General features: G+C 32.3%; 1 protein-coding gene across 6 annotated transcripts in view; it reads left to right on the forward strand.

Moving 5' to 3' along the window:
* The window catches only part of TBC1D32 (TBC1 domain family member 32), a 171,621-nt gene that overhangs the window by 63,836 nt on the left and 93,309 nt on the right, over positions 1-14,476 (forward strand). For all 6 annotated transcript variants that reach the window (XR_012489220.1, XM_074309986.1, XM_074309982.1 and 3 more), the window contains 7 exons: positions 821-963; positions 1,721-1,848; positions 4,387-4,588; positions 6,077-6,159; positions 7,901-8,036; positions 9,405-9,492; positions 12,017-12,135. Coding sequence is in view for 5 of the 6 variants with exons in the window: in XM_074309986.1 (XP_074166087.1) it covers positions 821-963; positions 1,721-1,848; positions 4,387-4,588; positions 6,077-6,159; positions 7,901-8,036; positions 9,405-9,492; positions 12,017-12,135 (899 nt within the window). In the remaining variant the exon portion in view is untranslated. The remainder of the gene's footprint in view (positions 1-820; positions 964-1,720; positions 1,849-4,386; positions 4,589-6,076; positions 6,160-7,900; positions 8,037-9,404; positions 9,493-12,016; positions 12,136-14,476) is intronic.

The raw sequence follows: 14,476 nt of genomic DNA on the forward strand, positions 1-14,476 counted from the left end.
GAAGATTGATCAGAAGATTACATTTTTTAACCACAGCAATTCATAAAAAGTTCTACTAAGGCAAAGATTTCATTATACATAAATGAAGAGAATGGTCACTGATAAAAGCATAGATCCTTGAAATATCAGAAGAGTGAACCTGGAGTCAGGAAGACTCTACATATATGATGCTGTATTTAAATCACATTGTTCGCCTCAGTTCTTCCCACTGTAAAATAGAAATAATAATAGCATTTATCTCCTAAGGTTGTTGTAAGGCTCAAATGAGATAATATTTGTAAAGCACTCTGAAAACCTTAAGCATTATACAAATAATAATAATTATTATAAGTAGTAAATAAGCAACTATGTGGCATAGTGGATATAGTGCTGGGCTTTTAGTCAGAAAGGCTTATCTTCTTAAGTTCAGATATAGTCTAGCTGTGTGACTTTGGGTAAGTCACTTATCTGTTTGCTTCTGTTTCCTCATCTGTAAAATGAGCTAGGGAAAGAAATGACAAATCAATCCAGTATCTGTCTTGGGTCAGAAGTGGACTATGAAAAGTCTGATGTGACTGAGAAGTGACTAAACAGCAACAACAACAAAATTTGACCTTTTTTTCCCTCTTCATTTATTTGAAGGTAGACAATATATAGAATATTCCAAAAATCTCAGGGCAATAATTTGTTTTCATTAAAGTATAATAAGCTTCATTAAGATTTTTATTTGCTTTTTGTGTCTCTAAACTCCAAGCACCTTAAAAAAACAAAACTTTAAAACTTCATAATTATATAATTTGTTGAATTAAATCTCACAAAATGCTTGTTTTTATCCATACAGAGGACTATTCTCCAGCAAGTTTGGTGACTGAAGTACTACGGATACTATGTGATCAAAAAGAATCTGCAATTGAGTGTTTATATAAGAGCCAAGTGATAGATGCATTTCTTGAACCTATTCATAATTTAATGAAAGAAACTGAGGTTAGTATGCTTTAGTAAATGTAGTCAGAGGACTTACTGATATCCTAATGAGAATTGGTGAGGACATTCAGTAGGGGCTTCATTTTTTAAAATATTCATTTGAAATATTATTTTGTTATTTATTTCCCAAGGCTGACAGAGTTTTTATTCATAGCACATAAGTATCAGTTTATGCAAAGGTTTGATACACTAACCATAACAAAGTGGCATAAAAAATTACATATAACATTTTTTAGTGCTTTGGCTTTTTATTTTGATCAATCTTAGATATACTAATAATGTAAAAATCTTCTAAATAAATTATTTAGTGTGTTGCTTGGGGCCTAGAATAGAGAGAAGGGGCCTAATAATAACTGTACTCAAAAAAAGAAGAAAAGACTTCTCTTAAAACACTTATAAAATAAAAGTGCCAAAGAAAGATTGGGAAGACAAGTGAGACTATTGAAAACTAATGTGTGGAAGAGAATGAATAAGAAAGCATGAAATAGTTTCTAATATTATGAATGGGGCATGTTATCTGATTTAATAAATAGTAATTAATTAGTTTGGATTGAAAAATAGATGTTTTTGTTTTTAAGCTGATAGTCCTGCTTTGGCAATAGACTATGATTTGTTCATAAATTCTGATCAGTCTAAATGATAATCCATAACACCGACATTAACTTCCTTTTATCTTTATGTAGATATGATCTTTTCTTTATATGGGTTAAATGAATCATTAGCACAAAAGAAAAGATAATTCACTTTATATCTATAGGCTGCTCCAAACTGTTCTGAAACAGCTTTAATTCATATAGCTGATATTTTGGCAAGAATTGCTTCTGTGGAAGAAGGCCTTTTTTTACTTCTTTATGGAGAAAACATGAACTCTTCTAAGGATGAAAAGTAAGCAATTACTTCTTTACTATTTTTCATCTTTTATTTTTATCTCTATTGATATCATTTTAAAAAATTCATACTACTGTATGTTAGAATGAAAAAAAAGAACTGACCAACTATGCTAAGACTGATAAAGATTACTGACTATTCGTGGTATACTTCAGAACAGCTTTAAGCAGCATTGCCAAGTGGGGAATGGGGGCAACTCAAGTATTATTATGACCAGGGGGTTAACTGTAAAAAGTGGAGCTTAGCCTGGGCTGGGGACTTCTAAAATGAGGACTTCTAATTTCTGCTGAGTACTCAGTTGCTCTTTTTGGAAATAATTCTATTAACCATTTATTAAGTGCCTGCTTTGTGCTCAGAATTGTGAAAAATGATAAAAAATAATAAAATATTCAAATGGATCTATGAGTTCATCATTGTGGGAGTTTCTTCCATCTATATGGAGAACAACCTATCCATGCTTGCCCCTCTTGTGTAATTTTTGTCTGTTTCTCCAGAAATTCACCATAGGGAGCCAATCTTATTGTCTCATTTCATAAAAGTAGTCCGCTGCTTGCTCATCTGTCATTCCAGTTCTCTGCTCATTACAAAGACAAAAATACAATATTTTCTGCTCTCAGATTCTATTGGGAGGAGACATTATATAAGCAATGTGAAATAAATACAAAGTAACTTTGGTAGTAAGGTAGTAACAGAAGGCAAAAATGAGGAGGTGTCTTCCAATATTGGGGAATAGCTGGTGTAATGGATTAAAATCACGGTTATATTGTGGGCAGAAATAACAAGAAGCCAGGTTGGTTTCATCAAGAGTGTATCATAATTCTGATCAATTATCAGGTGAAGAGAGGTTATAAAAATATCTTCAAATGACTATTAGAAGCTGAGTGGCAATAGGGAGCTATTAAGAGTTTATTGAGCAGGGAAATGATAAAATCAAATGTGTCATTTTAGTAATATTATTCTGGCATCTGTTTGTTAAATGGCTTGGGAAGAGGAAAAACTTAGCAGAAGACCAATAAGGGGCTATTGCCATAGTCTAGTTGACAAGTATTGAGTATCTGATCCCCAGTGATGGCTATGTGATTGAGGAAGAGAGGACAGATATGAAATATGTTGTGGGAGATGAAGCAAAAAGAAGAATTTGATTGAACTCATGAAGTGCAGGAGGGTGAGAGTTGAAGATGATGATTCCAAGGTTGTGAATGTAAGTAATTAGAAGATAATGTGTCCTCAGCTCAACATTTGGTGGAAAAATTAAATGACTTTTACTTTTACTGATTTGAGTTTGAGATGCCTATAATAATTCATTGGAATAGAGATAGTAGTTTAACCTTTTTGTCTTGGTGAACTAGGAAAGTATATAGCAAGTGAACAAGATTCAGGAGAGAACCTAGAGGTACAAATTTGTCTGAGGGACCCAGTATACATGATGATCTAACAAAACATACTGAGAAGGAGCAATGAAAACAGAAGGACAGCTAAGAACAAACAGTTATGAAAATCCAAATTGATGGCATACATAAGAGTAGAATGTGGCCAATGCTATCAGAGCTGCTGAGAGGTCAAGAAGGATTATTACTAAGAAAAGAATAGTTCAGTTGAATGATGAGAACATTATAAAGGGACACAGGAGTGAGTAAGAGTAGGGGAAACAGAAGGAAAAAGTTAATGAAAGTAAGCTATGATATTTATTTCCTCTCCCTTGGGGCTTTGGCTATATTACAGAGGGTAGAAGGGAGGGAGAGACGGAGCGAGGGAGATATGATAGGGTCAAATTTTTTTAAGAATGAAGAAAACCTTGGCATTTTTTGTAGAATTCAGAGAATGAATCATTAGGTAGGGATATTAAACACGAGAAAGGGAGACTAAATGATTGAGGGGGCAGTAATGTTTTGAAGAAGACAAGATAAGAAAAGATTGAATGTCTTCTATGAAGTAAAGGAGGGACAGTAGGTGGCACAGTGCATAGAATACTGAGCCTGAAGTCAGGAAGACTTCTCTTCCTAAATTCAAATCTGGCCTGAGACACTTAGTAGCTGTTTGAAGTTGGGAAGGTCACTTTCCCCTACTTGTCTCAGTCTTTTTGTCTATAAAATGTTCTGGAGAAGGAAATAGGAAGCTACTCCAGTATCTTTGCCAAGAAAACTTTATTCATGATTGAAAATGATTGAACAACAATAAACAGTAAAATGTAGAGGAAAAACATTTCTAACTCCAACTCTAGTTCTGATTGTTGTATTGGAAAAATAAATGTGATAAGTGCTGAGTAAATAGAATGCACGAATATAGTTCTATCCCCAAATGAAACAAATAAGAGTATAACTACATTCTTAATCTCCTTCTTATCATTTCTTTTTGAATTTTCTCCTGTTATCCTGCTTCCTATGCTTTGGAGGCCACTGCCATACAAACAGATGCAGAGTCTTGAAGAAGGACAGAATAGGTTTTGGGGAACAGTACTAATTAAGACTTTTGGTATTCTGATAATAGCTCAGAAATTCAGAATAGAGAGTCAAGATACATGGTGTTCTCTTTTAGCCCCACAGGTGCTCATTTAATTGCCCAGTTTTCAAAGAAGCTTCTTGATGAGGATATTTCTCTTTTTTCTGGATCTGAGATGTTGCCTATGGTTAAAGGAGCTTTCATTTCTGTATGCCGACAGATGTATAGCACCTGTGAAGGTCTTCAGGTGTTAATTCCTTATAATTTGCATTATGCTATTGCTAAGGCATGGAAAAAGGTAAATTTGATAGGTGTTTTTTTTTATTAGAATTTGTTTAATTCTTTGACCAAAAATTTATTTCAAGTGCATTTATAATTCTTTTCCGTAATGTACTTTGTTGTACTGAGTACTTTTACTGATTTCTTATTTAAGCTGATTATTTGTAATAGGGGAGATTTATACAATACAGGTGTTATTGCTTGTTCTTCATTCTGGAAGAAGACCAATGACATCAGGAAAATGATGTCTTGGAAAGTGAATTGTATTTAAGTGAGTCAGTACCTTGCAAAGTCTTCAGTTCATTTTCTGTCTCCAGTGTAGTTTGAGTCCAATGGCAAGGCGTAGATCAGAATAACTGGATGTGACCCCAGATGCTGTGGGAGACCTTAAAGGCCTTTTTAAGCTAAATTTTTTCCTAGGTCTTAATTTGTTTGAGGCAACATTCATTCAGTGATATATGGCTAGGTAAGAAATGAAACAAATAATGGCCCACTTTGCCTATTAAAAAACGAAAACAAAACAAAACAAAACAAAAACAAAAAAACAAAACAAAACAAAAAAAAACCAAACTGGGAGTGAAGACCCTCAGGGTTTCTGGCCAAAATAGAAAAATCGGAGGAGAAAGTGAGACTGATGACTTTGCAAGAGACTTTGCATCCTCTCTTCTCCCTTCCTACTTTCAATCCCTCCTTCCTTTCCTCCCTTTCTCCCTTCATCTCTCCTTAATTCCCTCCTTTTTTCTTTCCTTCCTTCATAACTTCCTGACTTTCCTTCTTTTTTCCCTTGCTTCCTTCCATCCTTCTTAACTTCTTTCCTTTTTTCCCTTTCTCCCTTTCCTGCTTTCTTACCTCCCTCCATCTCTCTTTTCCTTTCCCTCTGTCCACTTGGGAAATCATATCTTTACATGTGGGTACTCTGCTCATCAGAATATAAATTTTGATCTCTGAAACAATATATCTTTGATTTTAGGGGTTTAATTTTTTTTTCTTTCCCACTTATTTATTCATTTATTCTATCTTTTTTGTCTCATGCAGTTGTATTTATGATTTCTTGAAATAGAGCTCAAAAAATGAGGTTTTGATACCTAACTTTTTTCTTAACTAACTTCCTCCTTGCTTTCCTTCCTTTATATTCCAATAAATAATTTTCAGAGTATCCCAAATAATTCCTTGGTAATGATGGGATATTTGAGATCTGACTGTATTATGAAATTCATTCATATATAATGTATGCTATTGTTTTTTTCTCCCTATATGCTGATACACATTGCAGCTCACTGTGATCAGAAAAAGTCATCCTTTGTTGTCTAATCCCTTTACATAAGTTCTTTATTAAATGCTTTGGTTTTGTAGTTTGAGGAATGCTTTTCAAGGACTTCTTAATATAAAAAGTTATATTAAAAGGCAATTCAGAAGAGATTATTGATATTTTTATTATAATAAAACTTAAATTTTGAGCAGTATATGTAAGTAACATTTCTAATTTATATAAAATTTAAACTTATAGACCAGCTTGCTTTCAGAAAGAATTCCTACTCCTGTAGAAGGCTCTGATTCTATTTCTTCCATAAGCCAGGAATCTCAAAACATGTAAGTATTACAGACTATATTCATATGTATTTGTTTCATGTAATGACTAAAAATAAGCAGATAGCAGCATCCTACCATAAAGACTTTACAAATAGAAGAAAATATGAAACATTGAAGTTGTTACTTTTTAATAAGAACATTTGGTTTACCCTGTTTGTTAGCTTAGGAAACTAAACTTTGTTGTTTGTAGAAAAGTTAGTAATTTCCTTAAAATTAGAATAGAATAGGTAAGAGCAATTTTTTTTCCCAGAATAGATTTTATTTTAACTCTAATCAGCAACTATGCAAACAAAAATAAAAAAAAAGAAAAAAAATGGATAACTTGTAATTTTCAGAATAAGAAAATAAAGAAAGCATTTATTTTAACTTATCACAAGATCACAATGGAATTTTTTATATAACCTGCTTAATAAATGGTGCAATAGATAGAGTGCCAAACTTGAAGTTAATAAGACTCATCTCTGAGTTCAACTCTGGCCTCAGACACTTATTAGCTGTGTGACCCTGGGCAAGTTACTTAATCCTGTTTGCTTCAGTTCTTCAGGTGTAGAATGAACTGGAGAAAGAAATGGCAAATATGCTAGTATTTTTGCCAAGAAAACTCCAAATGGTGATAGTCAGACATGACTGAAAACAACTGAACAACAGATTCAATCCCTTTCATTCATAAGAAATCTATGACACTACTCTTGAGAAATAATTCCATTCTTTTACAATCACAGTTTCATTAAATATAGCTACAAAATTAAACTATAAAAATATGAATATCATCTGTGCAGACAATTCAGAATATTTTAGCCTCTATAATGAAGTAAACAGTTCATCTTCTAGGAATTCCTGGCTAAAAAAGAAATTGGGCTCTGCCAAATTATGTATGATCTATCACTATTTCTTACTATTTCATTGTTCCCATATGTAGAAATTTAAAAGTTGTGAAAATAAAATATAATACATATATGCTTTAGGAACCTTGAAAGAATGCTACTTAGTAAAAAAAGAAAGTATGTTCACATTGGAGAACTGAAACTTTGGAAGTCTAGGTGCAACAGAATTATAATAAGAAATCAAAACAAAGCAATGGTACAGTAGATAGAGTGCTAGACTGAAGAAGAGCCGAGTTAGGAGCAGTTAGGTGGCACAGTGGAGAGAGCACCAGCCCTGAAGTCAGAAAGACCTGAGTTCAAATTTGGGCTCAGACACTCAACACTTCCTAGTTGTGTGATCTTGGGCAAGTCACTTAACCTCAATTAAAAAGGGAGGGGGAAAAAAAAAAAAAGAAGAACCAAGTTTAAATAGGGCCCCAGACATTTAGGGACTTTGTCATTTGGACACATAACATAAATCTCTATTTGTCTCAGTTTCCTCTATAAAGTGGGAATGATGATAGTATCTCTCTCTTAGGGTTGTCATGAGATTCAAATGAGAAAGTAATACTATATAAATGCTAGCTATTAAGATGAACTAAAGTTATTAATTAAAAAATGTTAACTATTAAGAAAACAACCATGCATGCAATTAATATAACAGTCTTTTTGGAAAATATAGTTATGTATAAATGATACAAAAACAAAAACATTGGTCATTAAGTATAAAGTCTTTTATGTTCATGATATTTCTAGAGTACTTGTATCAACATGTATTTTGCAATAATGGTATCTGTGGTGATATTTTAATTTGCTTGTCCTTATCTCCATTCTTCCTAAGTAAAATCCTTTTGTTTTGTTTTAAACCTTGGTTTTAGCATGGCATGGGAAGAAAATTTATTAGATGACTTGTTAAATTTTGCTGCTACTCCAAGAGGACTACTACTTCTCCAGAAAACAGGTGCCATCAATGATTGTGTGACATTTATGTTCAACCTATATGCAAAAAAACAGGTATGAATTAAAACCTATCACAAAAATTATTATTGCTATAATAGTAATGGTAGCATTATTATTAAAACAGTAATATCTTTGTGAATGAAGATTTTACAACAAGACAAAATTCAATTAAAGAGTTCTTATAACATAACTTATATCTTGATATTTATATAAACTGTTTATTTGGCACACATTTGAGGACATAACATATGGCTACATGTAGGTAAGAAAAACATTTTAAAACAGTGAAATATTCAGTGAATCAATTATATATTTTCTTGATATGATATCAAACATCTATGTACAGTTAAATCTATCTGGATTGTTATTTGGATGGTAAAGTTATCTGAATGGTAAATTCCTCAAGAGCCTTTAATTTTTTAATGTTAATTATTTAATATCCCTAGTGCCTAGAACATAATAAATGTTTGATAAATGTTGAATTTAACTTTCAAGGACTAAATATGTATATATAGTTGAGTTCTCTAAATAGCTGTTAATTTGTTGTTAATCTTTTTTTTAAACACTAACACTTTAAAAATATATATAAACCATTTTGAGTGGAAATCTTTCTAAAATGCTTTATACAAAAGCCATTAAAAAAAACACTAAACAAAAGGTTGACTTTTCTTGATGCCGTAGACAGTATTAAGATGTGTTAAGGGTAAATGGGACAAATGGTTTGCCTCTGGAGAGTGAGAGGTCATAGGGTCACTGTAATGGTGTTTTGTAGTGAGGGGGTGTAGATAGAGATACTGATATACACACACACACACACACACACACATATATATATATATATATATATAGAGAGAGAGAGAGAGAGAGAGAGAGATACACACACATTTTTTTTTTTTTCTTTTTTGGTCGATTAAACTATAAAGTCTGAATGTAGTCCATGTTTCTGTTTGTAGTCACTCCTCTGCCACAATCTTAGTGGTTGATTATTGAGTAATTTCTGCTAGTTTAGAAATCTAAATATTACCTATAAAATCTGAGTAAGATGGGCTGCTATGAATAAAAACATTTAAGCTTTGGTTAGCTTATGAATTTTGCCCTGAGTTTTAGAAAGTAAGTCTCTTGCATACGGTGAGAATTACTTTAAAAAAATTTAATCTCTACTGTTTATATACATAGCTTTAATTATAACTGAAATTCAACAAATAGTTGTTAAGTGTCCTACATTTTATATGATAGGCATTGTTAAAGGCATAAAATTGTTTATGTTTTAGTGATAGGATTCTTTCTTTCATGGAGCTTAAATTCTGGTAGTTGTTTTTACTGTTAATTTTTTATTAAGATAAGTCATGTACAAGCAATATGCAAATGATATTTATTTTACTTCTAATCTTAAAAATCATACTATTTTCTTGTTATTTTTAGGTGAGTAGACATAAAAAGTTTGGATATGGAGTGATGGTTACACAAATGGCATCAACAGCTGCAGGTGCAGTAGCTCTAAGAAATTCAGGTAATATTTTTGGCTTAAAGCTATCACTCTAAAAAAATAAACAGATATAATCAGAGTTTAGAATAGTGGCAGTAAAGATTCTATAATTTCTGAAAATTATATATTATCTTGTAGATATGACATTTTTATCAAAGTAGTCTTTTTAAAATTAATTGTGAACTTTAGATTTACTTCATTTTCTTTTTTAGAATAGAAATAATTAATTAAGTAATCTATTAGGGACACTTCATAAGATTTTTTTTCCTTTATTAATGTTGGAAAGTATCTTGTAAAAATAAGTGATGTCATCCTTTCTTAAAGTAATACTGCATCTTAATGATTCCAGACAGATTTTTTTTGATGAACAAAAACTTCATGATGCTATAGTTTGTGCCAGGAAATCATAGTCATATCAAAGATTTAATTGACTTATGGGCCATTGATAAAGAAGTGTTAAACTATCATGACTTCATTTGCTGGGATATCCCATAGGTTTATGCCATTTTACATCTTGATAGCATGCAGCATACATTGAGCTTTTGAAGTGACTTAGTGTTCCAAATATGCTGTCTGCTTACCTCTTACTTTTGATGACAGCATTCATTACCAACTTTATTGTGACAAAACAATGAAAAGAACATGGAAACTTGGCATATTATCCCAAATTAGACTCTTTAATTGTTCTCAATGGTTACATTGTGATTTCATTTTCAGGTCTTTAGTGTATCTTTTGTGAATCACTATATCAAGCCAGTGCTATTTTTTATTATAATAGCTTTTTATTTTTCAAAATACATGCAAAGATAGTTTTCAACAGTCTCCCTTGCAAAACCTTGTGTTGCACATTTTTCTTCCTCACTTCCCACATCCCCCCTCTTCTAGATAGCAAGTAATCTAATATAAATTAAACATTCAATTTTTCTAAACATATTACCTCATTTATCATGCTAAAACTAGTGTTTTGTTGACTAGAATAAATAGTGTTTAAATAACCAAAATAATTGCATGTAGTTGAAATTAGGTTGGGACATTTTTAAATTTTATTAGAGAATTATTAAAAACCAAACAAAAGAAGGAAACAAATAGAAAAGTTTATACAATATTCATTTCTGATTCTAACTTTAGTATAAAGTTAAGTAGCATCTTGGTACTATAATTAGCAGATTGCTACTTCTTGGTTCTTTGCTGTCTGTTCAGACACACTGTGTTATCACCTTTTCTTTTTTGAGAATAACCATTTTACATATGTTTCTACCATATTTAACATATGTTAGACTATTTGCCATCTAGGGGAGGGTGTGGGAAAAAGGGGTAAAAATTGGAATACAGGGTTTTGCAAGGGTTAATGTTGAAGAATTGTCCATGCATATGTTTGAAAAATAAAAAGCTTTATAAAAAGTGAGAGAGAATAACCATTTTGTTTTAACATTTTAAAATTTATAAAATCTGAAATTAAGAAATAAAACAAGCATTTCCATAACAAGGTAGAATAGAAAAAAAGAGGATTGAGGATGAAATGGCAATTCTGTTATGTACAACTTGTTTTTTCTTTCAAATATAGTTATCATGTAACTTTCTTTTTTTTTTCTCCACTTCTCCCTCTCTTGCCATAGAAATGGCCACCATTATACACCATGGTTTAAAGCTATCATGTACATGCATGTGTGCATGTGCGTACACACACACACACACACACACACACGTAAAATCTTACTATACTTATGTTTATCAGGTTTTTCTCTGGATGCATATAGCATTTCCTTTCACAGATCCTTTGGACCTATGAATTTGGGCATAATCTTGGTTCTCTTCATATTTCTTTTGACTTTTACTGTATGTCATCACTTTTGGCACTAGGCTATAATAACACTTATATTCTATATTCCATTCATTGTTTTTGAGGATCCTTGACTTCCTTCCTGATAAAATGACTTTACTATTTTATTTCTTCCAATGACATGATCTTGCTGAGTGGAAGAGAGACTATTAATAATGTTTTAATGCTTATAGAATTTAAATGTATAATAGAAAATCATTTATTTATTTATTTTATTTAATAGTTTTTATTTACCAGATATATGCATGGGTAATTTTACAACATTGTCAATTGCCAAACCTTTTGTTCTAATTTTTTCCCCACCCCCTCCCCCAGATGGCAGGTTGACCAATACATGTTAAATATGTTAAAGTATAAATTAAATACAATATATGTATACATGTCCAAACAGTTGTCTTGCTGAACAAAAAGAATCTGACTTTGAAATAGTGTACATCTAGCCTGTGAAGGAAATCCAAAATGTAGGTGGACAAAATTAGAGGGATTGGGAATTCTATGTAATGGTCCATAGTCATCTCCTAGAATTCTTTTGCTGGGTGTAGTTGGTTCAGTTCATTACTGTTCTATTGGAACTGATTTGGTTCATCTCATTGTTTGAGAGGGCCACGTCCATCAGAATTGATCAAAATATAGTATTGTTGTTGAAATATACAACGATCTCCTGGTCCTGCTCATTTCACTCAGCATCGAAAATCATTTATTTTTTAGGGTTTATTAATGCACTTGTAACTGAATTATGGTCCATGTTGGAATGTGGAAGAGATGATGTTAGAGTAACATATCCCAGATCTACTCCAGTGGATCCTATTGACCGAAGCTGTCAGAAGGTAAGAAATCAGTGCAATCTCTTTTTTTTTTTTTTTTGGGTCTAAATCTACCAACTCATCATTTTTCTATCCCAATCTTGTATTTTCTGGTTATTGTGCGATTAAATGATTAATGTGGCTTTTTTATAAAAAGGATTTTTTTTTTTTTTTTTTTTTTTTTTTTTACTCTTTGGATGAAATCTATTTTAGCTTTAACTTTGTTAGAGATCAAGGATTAATATTTTTTTTTCCTACTAAATTCTATTCCTGATAATTATTATTATGCTTGTGTATATCTCTTATTTCCTATCCTTACTGAGTCCCTTGTTTATTATTATCTGTTGCCTTGCCTTGCTTATTACTTAACTTATGCCTCCCTCCAAGGATCTCTCCCTTGTTTTCTCACCTTATTTTTTCCCCTTCCCTTTATATCCCATTACTATTAATTTACACTTTAAGTCATTCCCCTAAATCTATACACCCTTTTATTCTCTCCCCATCCTATTACCTTCTTTTATTTCTTTATAAGTTTAGAAGACTTTTGTATCCTTCCAAATATATATGTATTGTTCCCTCTCTAATCCAATCCTGATGAGAATGATACACCAGAATTACTAGCCCTCCTTCCTCATCTAGTTCTTCTATGTCTGTCACTTCTTCCTTTTGTACTTCATTCATATAAGATAATTGCTCTTTTTCCTTTTCCTGCACCATTTTGCATGTTAGTATCACATGATACTCAGTTCTATCCTAGTCTTTCTTCTAATTATAGGACTACTAATAACATCTTAAGAGATAGCACTGTGGAATAAGATTCCTCCAGATGAATATCTTTGGACTCCCCAACACCACCACTTTCTTTCCTTTTGTGCATTGTCTCTCCCTTAAAAAGTAAATTCCTGAGGGACTGAAGCTGGCTTTTTATTATTTTCACCCTTTGTGCTTAGCACATTGCTTATCAGGTAGAGGCCACTTTAACAAATGTTTATTGGGTTTGATTGGATTGATCTTGGACAAATCACTTAATCTTTCTGTCCTTTAGTATCTTCATTTTTAACCTGAGAGTTAGATTAGCTGACCTAAAAGGTCCCTTTCAACTTAAGATCTATGTTTTTTATGATGTAACTTTGACTCAAAGTTAAGAAAGTTCCATTTTGCCTGAATTTCCTTTATTAATCACCTGTTAAAGACCTTAACCCCAAAAGGCCAAGGTCATCCCATTGCTATCTCTGATCTTTATCTTGCCTCTGGACCCAATTGGTTTTGGAGAAAATGGGTGAGTCTAGTGACTTTGCAGAGCCCTCTCTAGCTGCATTTCAGTTCATTTGCATGCCACTTGCATTATGTGTATGCACTATGCACTACTTCCCTGACATCACAGTCTTTTTTAAGAACAAAAGACAAACAGCTCCACAATAGCCAGAGGCTTCTCTGCCCCACTGCTTCTATACTCATCTATTAAATCCAGGTCATGGGTTCTTCTGCTCTTTTTGGGTTGACTGTTAGACCCTTGCTCTGCCTCAAGTCTTATTTATTTTTCACAGGTCTATATGAGGTGCAATTTTGTTTTGTTTGTGGAGGAAATATGGAGAGCTTGGAATTTTCTGAGCTACTCTGCCATCTTTCTAGATTCTTCCACCCCATACTTGTTTTTCAGTGTTGTGTATGGGTGTGTGTGTGTGTGTGTGTGTGTGTGTGTGTGTGTGTGTGTGTGTGTGTGTGTGTGTAAATTTTTTGTTGTTCTCATTTCACTGATTTCTCTGGAATATAGATTTTGTCATTTTTTGGAACAGGAGTATTTCACCACATTCACTATGATAATTTGTTCACACTTATGCAATTGTGGTTTTTGTGCAAATAGGTATTTTCTTTTTTCTTTGATTGCTTTGGGTATGTATAAACCTGGTAGATTCTACAAATGGGTTTGAGGACATGCATGATTTTGTCCCATATCAAATTGCTTTTCATAAAGGATAAAGCAATTCATACTTCTGCCAATAGTGAATTAATGTTTCTCTTTTCCCATAGTTTGCCATTTTTTCATTTTCAACCATCTTGCTATTCTGTTGTATGTGAGTAGAACCTAAGAATTGCTTGAATTTACATTTCTCTAATTATTAGTGATTTCAAGTATATTTCATATGCCTCTTGTCAGCTTGAGAAATTCCAAGATTATTGAAACTTTGGGATCTACCTATATGAATAGGATATGAATCCTTTGATCTTTTATAAATTAGAGAATGGTACTTATTAAAAATTTAAATTTGTTCAATATATATAGTGTACATGAGTATGTGTGTATACATATATATACACACACATGTATATTTATGTACAACACACACACACATATATCCCCCAA

This window comes from Sminthopsis crassicaudata, chromosome 4 (genome assembly GCF_048593235.1).
Source record: "Sminthopsis crassicaudata isolate SCR6 chromosome 4, ASM4859323v1, whole genome shotgun sequence".
NCBI classification, from domain to species: Eukaryota; Metazoa; Chordata; class Mammalia; order Dasyuromorphia; family Dasyuridae; genus Sminthopsis; species Sminthopsis crassicaudata.